General features: G+C 46.3%; 1 protein-coding gene across 4 annotated transcripts in view; it reads right to left on the reverse strand.

Moving 5' to 3' along the window:
• The window catches only part of LOC139407437 (EYA transcriptional coactivator and phosphatase 4), a 176,483-nt gene extending 160,911 nt beyond the window's left edge, over positions 1 to 15,572 (reverse strand). For all 4 annotated transcript variants that reach the window (XM_071151227.1, XM_071151225.1, XM_071151226.1 and 1 more), the window contains exons 1-2: positions 15,135 to 15,572; positions 9,142 to 9,203 (exon numbers count right to left, since the gene is read on the reverse strand). In XM_071151227.1, the coding sequence (XP_071007328.1) occupies positions 9,142 to 9,174 (33 nt within the window). In that variant the 5' untranslated portion in view covers positions 9,175 to 9,203; positions 15,135 to 15,572. The remainder of the gene's footprint in view (positions 1 to 9,141; positions 9,204 to 15,134) is intronic.
• Between the last annotated feature and the right edge of the window lie 2,447 nt (positions 15,573 to 18,019).

The raw sequence follows: 18,019 nt of genomic DNA on the forward strand, positions 1-18,019 counted from the left end.
TGCTCCTGTAAAACACTTAACCCTGACTGCTCCTGTAAAACACTTAACCCTGACTGCTCCTGTAAAACACTTAACCCTGACTGCTCCTGTAAAACACTTAACCCTGACTGCTCCTGTAAAACACTTAACCCTGACTGCTCCTGTAAAACACCTAACCCTGACTGCTCCTGTAAAACACTTAACCCTGACTGCTCCTGTAAAACACTTAACCCTGACTGCTCCTGTAAAACACTTAACCCTGACTGCTCCTGTAAAACACTTAACCCTGACTGCTCCTGTAAAACACTTAACCCTGACTGCTCCTGTAAAACACTTAACCCTGACTGCTCCTTTAAAACACTTAACCCTGACTGCTCCTGTAAAACACTTAACCCCGACTGCTCCTGTAAAACACTTAACCCTGACTGCTCCTGTAAAACACTTAACCCCGACTGCTCCTGTAAAACACTTAACCCCGACTGCTCCTGTAAAACACTTAACCCTGACTGCTCCTGTAAAACACTTAACCCTGACTGCTCCTGTAAAACACTTAACCCCGACTGCTCCTGTAAAACACTTAACCCTGACTGCTCCTGTAAAACACTTAACCCCGACTGCTCCTGTAAAACACTTAACCCCGACTGCTCCTGTAAAACACTTAACCCTGACTGCTCCTGTAAAACACTTAACCCCGACTGCTCCTGTAAAACACTTAACCCCGACTGCTCCTGTAAAACACTTAACCCCGACTGCTCCTGTAAAACACTTAACCCCGACTGCTCCTGTAAAACACTTAACCCTGACTGCTCCTGTAAAACACTTAACCCTGACTGCTCCTGTAAAACACTTAACCCCGACTGCTCCTGTAAAACACTTAACCCCGACTGCTCCTGTAAAACACTTAACCCTGACTGCTCCTGTAAAACACTTAACCCCGACTGCTCCTGTAAAACACTTAACCCTGACTGCTCCTGTAAAACACTTAACCCCGACTGCTCCTGTAAAACACTTAACCCCGACTGCTCCTGTAAAACACTTAACCCTGACTGCTCCTGTAAAACACTTAACCCCGACTGCTCCTGTAAAACACTTAACCCCGACTGCTCCTGTAAAACACTTAACCCTGACTGCTCCTGCAAAACACTTAACCCTGACTGCTCCTGTAAAACACTTAACCCTGACTGCTCCTGCAAAACACTTAACCCTGACTGCTCCTGTAAAACACTTAACCCTGACTGCTCCTGTAAAACACTTAACCCTGACTGCTCCTGTAAAACACTTAACCCTGACTGCTCCTGAAAGTTGTTCTGTATAAAAGCTAAATGACTCAAATATAAATGTCTCGTCGACACTGCAGTGGTGTAGAAACACTTTAAAGTACTACTTCAGTAGTGTTTTGGGTAGTTAATTCATCTGTAATTTACTTTACTATTTACTTTATTTACAACTTTTTACTCCACTACATTCCTAAAGAAAAACAATGTACTTTTTCCCCCCTGTACATTTTCCCTGACACACACAAAAGTACCCGTTCACGCAACATCCCTGGTCGTCTCGACTGCCTCTGAGATGGCGGACTCGCTGAACACACATGCTTTGTTTGTAAATAATGTCTGAGTGTGGGAGGGTGTTGGAGGGTGTTGGAGGGTGGGAGGGTGTTGGAGGGTGTTGGAGGGTGTTGGAGGGTGTTGGAGGGTGTGGAGGGTGTTGGAGGGTGTTTGGAGGGTGTTGGAGGGTGTTGGAGGGTGTTGGAGGGTGTGGAGGGTGTTGGAGGGTGTTGGAGGGTGTTGGAGGGTGGAGGGTGTTGGAGGGTGTGGGAGGGTGTTGGAGGGTGTTGGAGGGTTGGAGGGTGGAGGGTGTGGGAGGGTGTGGGAGGGTGTGGGAGGGTGTGGGAGGGTGTTGGAGGGTGTTGGAGGGTGTGGGAGGGGTGGGAGGGTGTTGGAGGGTGTGGAGGGTGTGGGAGGGTGTGGGAGGGTGTTGGAGGGTGTGGGAGGGTGTGGAGGGTTGGAGGGTGTTGGAGGGTGTGGGAGGGTGTGGGAGGGTGTTGGAGGGTGTTGGAGGGTGCCCCGGCTATCAGTAAATTATCTGTGATTCATACTTTACTTTTGATACTTAATAGTATATTTACATTTTCCGATTGATACTTAATAATATTTCAAAATAAATACTTTTAGACTTTTACTCAAGTAGTATTTTACTGGGTGACCTTCACTTTTATACGAGTTATTTTCTATTAAGGAGTCTTTACTTTTACTCAGGTATGACAATTGGGTACTTTTTCCACCATTGCAAAACTGTAAACAAATCTCCCCCCATACTCCTTCAGCTCTTTGTCTCTGTATATATGACATCTATAAACTGATGCTGATATAGTGTCGGGAAATATACACATTCATACTTGATAGTCGGGTGGCAGAGGCAGGGTTGGTGCGCGTAGTGTGTGTGTCAGAGCACAGAGGTAATCTAAACCCGAAATAGGACCAGAACAGGTCTGAGAGAAGAACTGAAAGACAACAGAAAAACAACACATATTTCTACTCTGGCCTACTTTACACAATTGTTATTCTCTGAGCTGGCACGGCAGGGAAGGAAAGGGCAGAGAGAGAGCGAGAGAGATTGACAGAGTGAGATAGAGAGGGAGCCAATGACTAAGAGAGAGAGAGAGAGAGAGAGAGAGAGAGAGACGGTGTTGTCAGAACGAGGGCGAGCTAAGGAGATGAAATTACACCTGTTCTGTTCGCTAACGTCTTTGAAATGTGAGTTGGCCCTCCCTCACTCGCCGCCAAAATCATTTTCCCAACAATACCGCCTGATCTTTAAACAAGATGAACTAGGTCGCTAGCATAGAGCTTAGAAAGATGCCTCTAGATGGACACACGTAGGATAGTTTGTTCACTGCCCATGCTGCCACAGAAACCATTATGGAATGCTGGGACTGGGGCTATACTGGTCTGGCTGACTGGGACGGGGACTGTACAGGTCTAGCAGACTGGGACTATACTGGTCTGGCTGACTGGGAGGGGAGTGTACAGGTCTAGCAGACTGGGACTGGGACAATACTGGTCTAGCTGACTGGGGATATACTGGTCTAGCTGACTGGGGCTATACTGGTCTAGCTGACTGGGACTGGGACTATACAGGTCTAGCTGACTGGGACTGGGACTATACTGGTCTAGCTGACTGGGACTGGGACTATACTGGTCTGGCTGACTGGGACGGGGACTGTACAGGTCTAGCAGACTGGGACTATACTGGTCTGGCTGACTGGGACGGGGACTGTACAGGTCTAGCTGACTGGGGATATACTTGTCTAGCTGAATGGGACTGGGACTATACAGGTCTAGCTGACTGGGACTGGGACTATACTGGTCTAGCTGACTGGGACTATACTGGTCTAGCTGACTGGGACTATACTGGTCTAGCTGACTGGGACTGGGACTATACTGGTCTAGCTGACTGGGACTGGGACTATACTGGTCTAGCTGGGACTGGGGTTATACTGGTCTAGCTGACTGGGGATATACTGGCCTAGCTGACTGGGACTATACTGGTCTAGCTGACTGGGGATATACTGGTCTAGCTGACTGGGGATATACTGGTCTAGTTGACTGGGGCTATACTGGTCTAGCTGACTGGGAATATACTGGTCTTGCTGACTGGGGATATACTGGTCTAGCTGACTGGGGATATACTGGTCTAGCTGACTGGGGCTATACGGGTCTAGCTGACTGGGGCTATACTGGTCTAGCTGACTGGGACTGGGACTATACTGGTCTAGCTGACTGGGACTATACTGGTCTAGCTGACTGGGACTATACTGGTCTAGCTGACTGGGACTATACTGGTCTAGCTGACTGGGACTATGCTGGTCTAGCTGACTGGGACAATACTGGTCTAGCTGACTGGGACTATACTGGTCTAGCTGACTGGGACTATACTGGTCTAGCTGACTGGGACTATACTGGTCTAGCTGACTGGGACTATACTTGTCTAGCTGGGACTGGGACTATACTGGTCTAGCTGACTGGGACTATACTGGTCTAGCTGGGACTGGGACTATACTGGTCTAGCTGGGACTGGGACTATACTGGTCTAGCTGACTGGGACTGGGACTATGCTGGTCTAGCTAACTTGGACTGGGACTATACTGGTCTAGCTGACTGGGACTATACTGGTCTAGCTGGGACTGGGACTATACTGGTCTAGCTGGGACTGGGACTATACTGGTCTAGATGACTGGGGATATACTGGTCTAGCTGACTGGGACTGTACTGGTCTAGCTGGGACTGGGACTATACTGGTCTAGCTGGGACTGGGACTATACTGGTCTAGCTGGGACTGGGACTGGGGCTATGCTGGTCTACCTGACTGGGGCTATACTGGTCTAGCTGGGACTGGGACTATACTGGTCTAGCTAGGACTGGGACTATACTGGTCTAGCTGACTGGGGCTATACTGGTCTAGCTGACTGGGGCTATACTGGTCTAGCTGACTGGGGCTATACTGATCTAGCTGGGACTGGGACTATACTGGTCTAGCTGGGACTGGGACTATACTGGTCTAGCTGACTCGGACTATACTGGTCTAGCTGATTGAGACTGGGACTATGCTGGTCTAGCTGACTGGGGCTGGGACTATACAGGTCTAGCTGACTGGGACTGGGACTATACTGGTCTAGCTGACTGGGACTATACTGGTCTAGCTGACTGGGACTATACTGGTCTAGCTGACAGTGACTGGGACTATACTGGTCTGGCTGACTGGGACGGGGACTGTACAGGTCTAGCAGACTGGGACTATACTGGTCTGGCTGACTGGGACGGGGACTGTACAGGTCTAGCTGACTGGGGATATACTTGTCTAGCTGACTGGGGCTATACTGGTCTAGCTGACTGGGACTGGGACTATACAGGTCTATCTGATTGGGACTGGGACTATACTGGTCTAGCTGACTGGGACTATACTGGTCTAGCTGACTGGGACTATACTGGTCTAGCTGACTGGGACTGGGACTATACTGGTCTAGCTGACTGGGACTGGGACTATACTGGTCTAGCTGGGACTGGGGTTATACTGGTCTGGATGACTGGGACAGGGACTATACAGGTCTAGCTGACTGGGACTATACTGGTCTAGCTGACTGGGGATATACTGGTCTAGCTGACTGGGGATACACTGGCCTAGCTGACTGGGACTATACTGGTCTAGCTGACTGGGGATATACTGGTCTAGCTGACTGGGGATATACTGGTCTAGTTGACTGGGGCTATACTGGTCTAGCTGACTGGGAATATACTGGTCTTGCTGACTGGGGATATACTGGTCTAGCTGACTGGGGATATACTGGTCTAGCTGACTGGGGCTATACGGGTCTAGCTGACTGGGGCTATACTGGTCTAGCTGACTGGGACTATACTGGTCTAGCTGACTGGGGCTATATTGGTTTGGCTGGGACTGGGACTATACTGGTCTAGTTGACTGGGACTATACTGGTCTAGCTGACTGGGACTATACTGGTCTAGCTGACTGGGACTATACTGGTCTAGCTGAATCAGACTATACTGGTCTAGCTGACTGGGACTATACTGGTCTAGCTGACTGGGACTATACTGGTCTAGCTGACTGGGACTATACTGGTCTAGCTGACTGGGACTATACTGGTCTAGCTGACTGAGACTATACTGGTCTAGCTGACTTGGACTATACTGGTCTAGCTGACTGGGAATATACTGGTCTAGCTGACTGGGACTATACTGGTCTAGCTGGGACTGGGACTGGGGCTATACTGGTCTAGCTGACTGGGGCTATACTGGTCTGGCTGACTGGGGCTATACTGGTCTAGCTGACTGGGGCTATACTGGTCTAGCTGAATGGGGATATACTGGTCTAGCTGGGACTGGGACTATACTGGTCTAGCTGATTGGGACTATACTGGTATATTTGACTGGGGCTATACTGGTCTAGCTGACTGGGACTATACTGGTCTAGCTGGGACTGGGACTATACTGGTCTAGATGGGACTGGGACTGGGGCTTTACTGGTCTAGCTTACTGGGACTATACTGGTCTAGCTGGGACTGGGACTGGGGCTATACTGGTCTAGCTGACTGGAGATATACTGGTCTAGCTGACTGGGGCTATACTGGTCTAGCTGACTGGGGCTATACTGCTCTAGCTGACTGGGGCTATACTGGTCTAGCTGACTGGGGCTATACTGGTCTAGCTGGGACTGGGACTGGGGCTATACTGGTCTAGCTGACTGGGGCTATACTGGTCTAGCTGACTGGGGCTATACTGGTGTAGCTGACTGGGGCTATACTGGTCTAGCTGACTGGGGCTATACTGGTCTAGCTGACTGGGGCTATACTGGTCTAGCTGACTGGGACTATACTGGTCTAGCTGACTGGGGCTATACTGGTCTAGCTGACTGGGGCTATACTGGTGTAGCTGACTGGGGATATACTGGTCTAGCTGACTGGGGCTATACTGGTCTAGCTGACTGGGACTATACTGGTCTAGCTGACTGGGACTATACTGGTCTAGCTGACTGGGACTATACTGGTCTAGCTGACTGGGACTATACTGGTCTAGCTGACTGGGACTATACTGGTCTAGCTGACTGGGGCTATACTGGTCTAGCTGACTGGGGCTATACTGGTCTAGCTGACTGGGACTATACTGGTCTAGCTGACTGGGGCTATACTGATCTAGCTGGGACTGGGACTATACTGGTCTAGCTGGGACTGGGACTATACTGGTCTAGCTGACTCGGACTATGCTGGTCTAGCTGACTGGGACTGGGACTATACAGGTCTAGCTGACTGGGACTGGGACTATACTGGTCTAGCTGACTGGGACTATACTGGTCTAGCTGACTGACTATACTGGTCTAGCTGACTATACTGATCTAGCTGACAGTGACTGGGACTATACTGGTCTGGCTGACTGGGACGGGGACTGTACAGGTCTAGCAGACTGGGACTATACTGGTCTGGCTGACTGGGACGGGGACTGTACAGGTCTAGCTGACTGGGGATATACTTGTCTAGCTGACTGGGGCTATACTGGTCTAGCTGACTGGGACTGGGACTATACAGGTCTATCTGATTGGGACTGGGACTATACTGGTCTAGCTGACTGGGACTATACTGGTCTAGCTGACTGGGACTATACTGGTCTAGCTGACTGGGACTGGGACTATACTGGTCTAGCTGACTGGGACTGGGACTATACTGGTCTAGCTGGGACTGGGGTTATACTGGTCTGGCTGACTGGGACAGGGACTATACAGGTCTAGCTGACTGGGACTATACTGGTCTAGCTGACTGGGGATATACTGGTCTAGCTGACTGGGGATACACTGGCCTAGCTGACTGGGACTATACTGGTCTAGCTGACTGGGGATATACTGGTCTAGCTGACTGGGGATATACTGGTCTAGTTGACTGGGGCTATACTGGTCTAGCTGACTGGGAATATACTGGTCTTGCTGACTAGGGATATACTGGTCTAGCTGACTGGGGAATATACTGGTCTTGCTGACTGGGGATATACTGGTCTAGCTGACTGGGGACTATACTGGTCTAGCTGACTGGGGCTATATTGGTTTGGCTGGGACTCGGACTATACTGGTCTAGTTGACTGGGGCTATACTGGTCTAGCTGACTGGGACTATACTGGTCTAGCTGACTGGGACTATACTGGTCTAGCTGAATCAGACTATACTGGTCTAGCTGACTGGGACTATACTGGTCTAGCTGACTGGGACTATACTGGTCTAGCTGACTGGGACTATACTGGTCTAGCTGAATCAGACTATACTGGTCTAGCTGACTGGGACTATACTGGTCTAGCTGACTGGGACTATACTGGTCTAGCTGACTGGGACTATACTGGTCTAGCTGACTGGGACTATACTGGTCTAGCTGACTGAGACTATACTGGTCTAGCTGACTTGGACTATACTGGTCTAGCTGACTGGGACTATACTGGTCTAGCTGACTGGGACTATACTGGTCTAGCTGGGACTGGGACTGGGGCTATACTGGTCTAGCTGACTGGGGCTATACTGGTCTGGCTGACTGGGGCTATACTGGTCTAGCTGACTGGGGCTATACTGGTCTAGCTGAATGGGGATATACTGGTCTAGCTGGGACTGGGACTATACTGGTCTAGCTGATTGGGACTATACTGGTATATTTGACTGGGGCTATACTGGTCTAGCTGACTGGGACTATACTGGTCTAGCTGGGACTGGAACTGGGACTATACTGGTCTAGATGGGACTGGGACTGGGGCTTTACTGGTCTAGCTTACTGGGACTATACTGGTCTAGCTGGGACTGGGACTGGGGCTATACTGGTCTAGCTGACTGGAGATATACTGGTCTAGCTGACTGGGGCTATACTGGTCTAGCTGACAGGGGCTATACTGCTCTAGCTGACTGGGGCTATACTGGTCTAGCTGACTGGGGCTATACTGGTCTAGCTGGGACTGGGACTGGGGCTATACTGGTCTAGCTGACTGGGGCTATACTGGTCTAGCTGACTGGGGCTATACTGGTCTAGCTGACTGGGGCTATACTGGTCTAGCTGACTGGGGCTATACTGGTCTAGCTGACTGGGGCTATACTGGTCTAGCTGACTGGGACTATACTGGTCTAGCTGACTGGGGCTATACTGGTCTAGCTGACTGGGGCTATACTGGTCTAGCTGACTGGGGCTATACTGGTGTAGCTGACTGGGGATATACTGGTCTAGCTGACTGGGGCTATACTGGTCTAGCTGACTGGGACTATACTGGTCTAGCTGACTGGGACTATACTGGTCTAGCTGACTGGGACTATACTGGTCTAGCTGACTGGGACTATACTGGTCTAGCTGACTGGGACTATACTGGTCTAGCTGACTGGGGCTATACTGGTCTAGCTGACTGGGGCTATACTGGTCTAGCTGACTGGGACTATACTGGTCTAGCTGACTGGGGCTATACTGGTCTAGCTGACTGGGGCTATACTGGTCTAGCTGACTGGGGCTATAATGGTCTAGCTGAATACGATCTGGGAGACACTCTCAACCCTATTGGTTGTGTGTGTGAAAGAACCCAGCAACCCTCCCACCCACCCAAACACTGTTCTCTTTACTGTCTGTTACACTGTACTCACCGTATGTTCCCTGAGGTCCGGTGAAGGCTCCATGACTCCTTCAGATAACACCCACTAAAACACCTGAGAGAGGAGAGAGAGGAGAGAGGGAGAGAGGAGAGAGAGAGATGGAGAGAAAGAGAGAGACACAGAGAGAGATAGATAGACACACAGAGAAAGAGAGAGAGAGAGAGAGAGAGAGAGAGAGAGAGAGAGAGATGGAGAGAAAGAGAGAGACACAGAGAGAGAGAGAGAGAGAGAGAGAGAGAGAGAGATTGAGAGATGGAGAGAAAGAGAGAGACACAGAGAGAGAGAGAGAGAGAGAGAGAGAGAGAGAAAAGAGAACCATATATAATAATCTGTGAGACATTGTAATGTATACGCATCTTTTAGTTCCTTTTCGTGTGTGTGTGTGTGTGTGTGTGTGTGTGTGTGTGTGTGTGTGTGTGTGTGTGTGTGTGTGTGTGTGTGTGTGTGTGTGTGTGTGTGTGTGTGTGTGTGTGTGTGTGTGTCTGTGTGCAACAGCAGAAGGGGAAGGATGCTCTGTTGAATTCCTCATATCCTTTCATAGTATCCAGTATGTTATTCTAGAGTATACATACACTACATGACCAAAAGTAAGTGGACACCTGCTAGTAAACCATCTCATTTCAAAATCATGGGCATTAATATGGAGTTGGTCCCTCCCCCATTGCTGCTATAACAGCCTCCACTCTTCTGGGAAGGTTTTCCACTAGATGTTGGAACATTGCTGCTATAACAGCCTCCACTCTTCTGGGAAGGCTTTCCACTAGATGTTGGAACATTGCTGCTATAACAGCCTCCACTCTTCTGGGAAGGCTTTCCACTAGATGTTGGAACATTGCTGCTATAACAGCCTCCACTCTTCTGGGAAGGCTTTCCACTAGACGTTGGAACATTGCTGCTATAACAGCCTCCACTCTTCTGGGAAGGCTTTCCACTAGACGTTGGAACATTGCTGCTATAACAGCCTCCACTCTTCTGGGAAGGCTTTCCACTAGATGTTGGAACATTGCTGCTATAACAGCCTCCACTCTTATGGGAAGGCTTTCCAATAGATGTTGGAACATTGCTGCGGGGACTTGCTTCCATTCAGCCACAAGATTATTAGTGATGTTGGGCACTAATATGTTGGGCGATTAGGCCTGGCTCGCAGTCGGCGTTCCAATTCATCCCAAAGGTGTTCGATGGGGTTGAGGTCAGGGCTCTGTGCAGGCCAGTCAAGTTCTTCCACACCGATCTCAACAAACCATTTCTGTATGGACTTCGCTTTGTGCACGGGGGCATTGTCATGCTGAAACAGGAAAAGGACTACCCCAAACTGTTGCCACAAAGTTGGAAACATCTAGAATGTAACTGACTAGGTATCCCCCTTTCCCTTTGCTATATACTGTAGCATTAAGATTTCCCTTCACTGGAACTAAGGGGCCTGAACCAATGAAACAGCCCCAGACCATTATTCCTCCTCCACCAAACTTTACAGTTGGTACTATGAATTGGGGACGGTAGCGTTCTCCTGGCCTCCGCCAAACCCAGATTCATCCATCGGACAGCCAGATGGTGAAGCATGATTCATCACTCCAGAGAACACGTTTCCACTGCTCCAGAGTCCAATGGTGGCGAGCTTTACACCACACCAGCTGACGCTTGGCATTGGGCATAGTGGTTTTTGGTGATCTTAGACTTGTGTGCAGGCTGCTCAGCCATGGAAACCCATTTCATGAAGCTCCCGACGAACAATTCTGCTGGTGACGTTTCTTCCAGAGATAGTTTGCAACTGATGACAGCCCCGTTCTGTGAGCTTGTGTGGCCTACCACTTTGTGGCTGAGCCGTTGTTACTCCTAGACATTTCCACTACACAATAACAGCACTTACAGTTGACCGTGGCAGCTCTAGCAGGGCAGAAATGTTAAAAACTGACTAGTTGGAAAGGTGGCATCCTATGACGGTGCCACGTTGGAAGTCACTGAGCTCTTCAGTACGGCCATTCTACTGCCAATGTTTGTCTATGGAGACTGCATGGCTGTGTGCACGATACACCTTTATACACCTGTCAGCAACGGCTGTGGCTGAAATAGCTGAATTCACTAATTTCAAGGGGTGTCCACATACTTTGTGTGTGTGTGTACGTGTGTGTACGTGTGTGTGTACGTGTGTGTGTGTGTGTGTGTGTGTGTGTGTGTGTGTGTGTGTGTGTGTGTGTGTGTGTGATATATATATACATACACAAAAGTATGTGGACACCCCTTCAAATTAGTGGATCTGTCTATTTCAGTCACACCCTTGGCAGACAGGTGTATAAAATCGAGCACACCACCATGTAATCTCCATAGACAAACATTTTGGCTGTAGAATGGTCTGTACTTAAGAGCTCAGGGACTAGAGTCTTTAGCCGAAAGTAAAGCTGAATAATTATTTACAGGACCACTTATTGTAGTGAACAGGGGGAGGTGGAAGGCAACAACAAAAATCTTACACATCTTCCCAGTAATGTTAACCCACTTGGTGAGAATTGTAACGTGACTCATACAACGAAGAGGAGACTTGTGTGTGTAGCCTGGATGGTCTAGTGATCATAGCCTCCTGCATACATGTCTACGGTATCTGCCTAGGTTTGCATCACGACTAGTGCCCCTTTTGACAAAAACCTCTATCGTTCTCCACTGGCATCCGCTCTCTATCTGTTCAATAAAATATGAAAAACAAAAATGAGGGCCGAAGTATAAATAATAGCACCGGCTGGCTACACCATCCCCCCCAACTGTCTCACTCCGTGTTAGAGCTGCTGGGTTCTGGTTCTCTGACGAACGTCAACTCTTCTCGTTTGTTGTCTTTGTCTTTTAGTCTCGCAGCCTTTTAATTTTTCATAGCGTTGAGCTCACGTTGGCCTGAAACCCAAGACAATAATGCTTCTCTCAGGCCAACTGAGCTCGTTCTCTCTCTCTCTCTCTCGATGCTGTGCAAGGAATCAATGTGCAGGCCTGCCAGTGCCATTTCCGTCAAACTCCCTGAAGGGAGAGTTATATTTCTTCGTGTAGGTATTGACACTGTAGGGTAACAGGGGAGAGCAGGAGAAAGGTAGATGGGTGGGAGTGGGGAATGAAGTCGGCTTCATATCTACATTGTGGTAATTTCAGTCCATAAAAAAAAAAAAAAACGAAATCGAGGAAATTATTGAACAAACCCGCATGACGCTTTCAACATGGCTGTCAGTCATGCCACGCGTGGCCCTACAGGCTACATACATGTCACGATCCTATTGTCTCGACTAGAGCGCAGATGTGGAGGGAAAAGCGCTCCTCTTCATATCCAAAATGTACATTATTGACAACAGAATCAGATTTTTTTTATATTGTAGCCAAGGTCCGCTATTCTCGAGTTTCCAAAACGTGATGGGAATTCCTGTTTGGGTTGATTCTTTATAAAACGTCCAGGCACACGAGAGGAGCCATGGTCATCTCCCCAAATAGCGTAATGCCAGCGTGTCACCACGGCTTTACTACCATTGTCGGAAAGACATTTCAGGCGTTTACTACCGCGGTATTGGCAGACTATTCCAGCAAAGGCCCCGAAGATAAGTTACTAATTTACGACTCTGTGTGGTGCGTAATTGTTAAAGTAGGTCTAAACGGGAACGATATCAATTGGAGTTGGTGCAATCACAACTATATGTGGTTCTATAGGCTACTGTTTTTACAAAATAACGGGCTGGAAATAAATGTGTGTGCATTTGAGAGGGGGGGGGGGTCCACATTTTCTCGTAAGAGCAACCACTGGATGTCATGGGTAATATTTTGGGGCAATTGTTGATCACGTGATGTCTCTGATGCATAGTTGTCTAGAATAATGATTATGTCATAACACAAGTAAACAGTTTACTGTAGATTTCACCTTTTCCATCTGAGCATTACTGTAGATTTCACCTTTTCCATCTAAGCATTACTGTAGACTTCACCTTTTCCATCTGAGCATTACTGTAGACTTCACCTTTTCCATCTGAACATTACTGTAGACTTCACCTTTTCCATCTGGACATTACTGTAGACTTCACCTTTTCCATCTGAACATTACTGTAGACTTCACCTTTTCCATCTGAACATTACTGTAGACTTCACCTTTTCCATCTGGACATTACTGTAGACTTCACCTTTTCCATCTGAACATTACTGTAGACTTCACCTTTTCCATCTGAACATTACTGTAGACTTCACCTTTTCCATCTGAACATTACTGTAGACTTCACCTTTTCCATCTGAACATTACTGTAGACTTCACCTTTTCCATCTGAACATTACTGTAGACTTCACCTTTTCCATCTGAGCATTACTGTAGACTTCACCTTTTCCATCTGAACATTACTGTAGACTTCACCTTTTCCATCTGAACATTACTGTAGACTTCACCTTTTCCATCTGAACATACACTAGTACAGGTGTAACAAAGCGACCCGGAACCACTAACAAATGTCAGCCTCAACTGTTGAAATTAAACAATTACACTCAATCATTAAAATAATAAAAAACGCAAATGTTTTATATTTACATCAATAAGTAGACCACACTAAATTGTAATATATTAATACATTAGAAGTTAAGTAAAATTTTTTTTAAAAAGTCCAATATTTGGCACGAATAGGCTAAGGCCTGTGACTTTGGGGATCCATGCATAGTTACCAAACCTTTAAAAGCATTATTTGATACCTTGTCATTCTTTCACTACCTTAACAGGACCATTACACCCATGTTGAATAGCCTATAATGTGAAATACATGTATATTCAAATTATGTCACGAATTTTGTCACCAATATTCCCTCAAGACAATTGTGAGTTAAAAATAACGTGGGCTATACAAGTCCGGGCGAACACTTGCATTTACCACACCCCTAAATCCTAAATCTCACCAAAACAATAGAGATAGGCCTACTGCGCTTAGCTGTGCATAAGTGCGTTTTGGCTATGAGTCCTCAATGTGTAATCGATCCTGTATGAATTTCGTTAGGTATCAGATTCAGATCATGTTGTTGCTAGTTGTTAGGGACAGGCCGTTAGCCAGCCAGGGCCATTCTGGGACGGAGCAAGTGGCGCGTCGTGGCATGCATGGTGGTGGTCCTGCGTGTTGCAGTAGGGGATACTAATCTCGTATCCTGCATATCAAATATAAACACAAAATACACGTGAAGATCACAAGTGAGGCAGAGAGAGAGAGAGAGAGTCCGCCGGTCTGCACAAGAGAGGGATAGAAGCGGCCCGTTCGGCACGAGGATGGACAGCGCAAGAGACGGAGGCTGTTTCGGTATGCGCTCGTGGCCACCGGCGACTGCGAGGGCATGAGCAACGCATTGCATGGAGCTCGTGAATGCTGAAGTTTCTAAACGGTGAAAGTGGAAAGGGAATATTACAATTATAGAGTTATATTATTAGTCTGTATGATGTAAGAAATACATGGCTTAAAACAATAAATATATACTGTAAAATGTTTTTTTGGGGGGGAAAACTATTTCAGAGGTATATTCCAAATCTAGCACAGATATTAATGACACCTCATTCAAAATTAGGCCTACTAAATATTAAGGTGTAACAAAGCTATAATATTTAATTATTGTTGAACAGTAGGCCTAGCTAGGTCTACTACACTACCCATTGAAAGACAGCAGATACGCCTAAATGCAGCCTATAGGCCTACTGATCTATTCAAAGGTCAATTAATAATTGGAGATGCAAACGTGTTATTACGACTAAATAGTCAAACAAATAGCAAAATGATTAGGCTCCAAAAGGGTTCATAAAAACAGGATTTATTCGATTTTTAGTTTAGTTATATAACGGCTGCATATCAACATTAGATCACACCTGCGTAACATGTTATAACCCCGTCGTTCCAATGGGCTGTTTTATAGCCCTATTTATTCTATAGACCTATTTGGCCAACATTTATTTAGACTAATAATTTTCACACACACAACAAAAAATAATGAAATAATACAAAACATACCTTGGGTTGGGAAGATATCTTCGTTTGTACTTTAAAAAACAACAACACTTTCGTTTCCAATTTCCGTTTTCACTCTTTGGACAAGCTCATGGTGATAGATTGAAGAGGAGTTGGAACAGCGGAACACACAGCTCGCTCTGCTGCTGTCACCGGGACTGGACTCGTTCTCTGAAGAAGTTCAAACACATGAGTTGGTCTGACTGACTGACATTAGCCTTAGCGAAGATACCAGAACAACAGCGGAAAAAAGCAACACTTTTAACTGTAAAATAAACTATAGGACTAATTTAAGCGGCACGTCGGAGCGTTATATGGAGCAATGGACCGTTCACTCTACGAAAGCTCACTAGTTATTTTAACGTTGGTATAAAGTTTGTTTGAGTACTTCGATCGGCATTTAAGACCCCTTCTTGAAGAGCGAATGAAGCTGAGCTGTGTTGATCACGGCACACTGCGCATGCGTCCAGCTGCCATGCGTCCACCATTTGGCAAATGTCCAAAGCAGTAATGGGGTACAGGGGGTGGGAGGGGGATACCGAAATGACATTCTTATTAATAGTGTGGCCCAAATGATGTGCCAAGTTTGATCTATCCCTCTCTAAACTAGAACAGCGTGCTCTCTCCAGTTCATAACATACATAATACCACAACACTTCAACCAAACCAAACTACAACAAAAAAATATTAATTTCTCAATGTAAATCCAGATAATAGGGATGGGTAAAATGACGGCTGACCAATGTACATTTCTATACGTTTGAAAAAATGTGCATAAAGTGGATATCCTTTAACAAGTCATCCCAAGTTCCCTTTTTTACAATTGCAACACAATTAGCTAATTATACATTTAGAAGCAGGCCTCGGCATGAAGCGTCTTGAGTGTATTATGCTATGGGGGCTTCCCACACAACAAGGCCATCCTAAATACAAGACAATCAAATACAAGGCTTTTGATACAGTTGATCATGCTATACTAAAGGCAGAGATTGTCGAGTGTAGGTCTTTCGGAGCATGCAGTTGCATGGTTTGCTGACTATATGTCCGATAGAACTCAGTGCACTCAATTTGATGAGCTTATGTCTGTTAAATTGTCTGTCTTGAATGGTGTGGCCCAAGGCTCTGTACTTGGTCCTGTCTTATTCACTATTTATATAAATGATTTAGACAAAAACGTCCAAAATGCGAAACTTCATTTTTATGCTGATGATACTGTTATTTACTGTTGTGCCTCGTCTCTTACAAAAGCTTTCCAGAACTTGCAAACTGCTTTTTATACTGTTCAACATACCTCGTGTCAATTGAAGTTTATCCTCAATACTGACATATCTAAACTAATGGTGTTTTCTAATGCAAGAAATAGACCTCTGAACCTTTCATCTATTACTACCTGTCAGGGCAAGGAGGTTGAGGTTGTAACCTCATATACATATCTTGGAATTGTAATTGATGACGGCGTCTCTTTTAAATTGCATTTTCAACAACTTACAAAAAAATTGAAGCTGAAATTGGGATTTTATTTTAGGAATACGGCCTGTTTTTCTTTTGAAGCCAGAAGGAGGCTAGTATCAGCTACATTTATGCCTTTACTAGACTATGGGGATATTTTATATAGGAATGCTTCCGCTCAGTGTTTGAGATCAATTGACACCCTTTACCATGGCACTTTGAGATCTATTTTAAACTGCAAAACCCTTACGCACCACTGTACTTTGTAGACCAGGGTTGGCTGGCCTTCTCTAGTCACCCGTAGGCTCAGTCACTGGTATACTTTTATTTACAAAGCCATTTTGGGTTTACTACCTTTTTATTCGTGCATTTTTATTGTTCAGAAATGTGGTGGGTCGTCTCTTCGTTTGCTGGACGTTATCCTGCTAACTGTTCCAAATGTCCCAACTGAATTTGGTAAAAAGGCTACTCTGTACTCTGCGCCATCGTCTTGGAACGCCTTACAAAATACTTTTAAACTGGAAGAACTTGTCCCGATTGGTGTTTTTAAATCACGGATGAAGGATTTTGAGGCTGATTCCCTGACCTGTCAATGTTTTTAATTTGCTGTTTTATACTCTTGTGAATTCAATGGTTTTTACTAGATTACTTGTAGTTTTTCATGTTGTCTGTCTGTCATTTGTAATGACTTGGTGCTGCCTATCTTGGCCAGGACGCTCTTGAAAAATATATTTTAATCTCAATGAGCCCTTCCTGGTTAAATACATGTTAAATAAAAAAAAATACAAAAATACAAGGCCATCCACACAACAAGGACATCCTAAATACAAGGCCATTAAATACAAGGCCATTAAATACAAGGCCATTAAATACAAGGCCATTAAATACAAGGCCATTAAATACAAGGCCATTAAATACAAGGCCATTAAATACAAGGCCATTAAATACAAGGCAATTAAATACAAGGCCATCCACACAACAAGGCCATCCACACAACAAGGCCATCCACACAACAAGGCCATCCACACAACAAGGCCATCCACACAACAAGGCCATCCTAAAAACAAGGCCATCCTAAATACAAGGCCATCCTAAATACAAGGCCATCCACACAACAAGGCCATCCACACAACAAGGCCATCCACACAACAAGGCCATCCACACAACAAGGCCATCCTAAAAACAAGGCCATCCTAAATACAAGGCCATCCTAAATACAAGGCCATCCTAAATACAAGGCCATCCTAAATACAAGGCCATCCTAAATACAAGGCCATCCACACAACAAGGCCATCCACACAACAAGGCCATCCACACAACAAGGCCATCCTAAATACAAGGCCATTAAATACAAGGCCATCCTAAAAACAAGGCCATCCTAAAAACAAGGCCATCCACACAACAAGGCCATCCACACAACAAGGCCATCCACACAACAA

Source organism: Oncorhynchus clarkii, chromosome 4 (assembly GCF_045791955.1).
Source record: "Oncorhynchus clarkii lewisi isolate Uvic-CL-2024 chromosome 4, UVic_Ocla_1.0, whole genome shotgun sequence".
In the NCBI taxonomy this organism is placed as follows: Eukaryota; Metazoa; Chordata; class Actinopteri; order Salmoniformes; family Salmonidae; genus Oncorhynchus; species Oncorhynchus clarkii.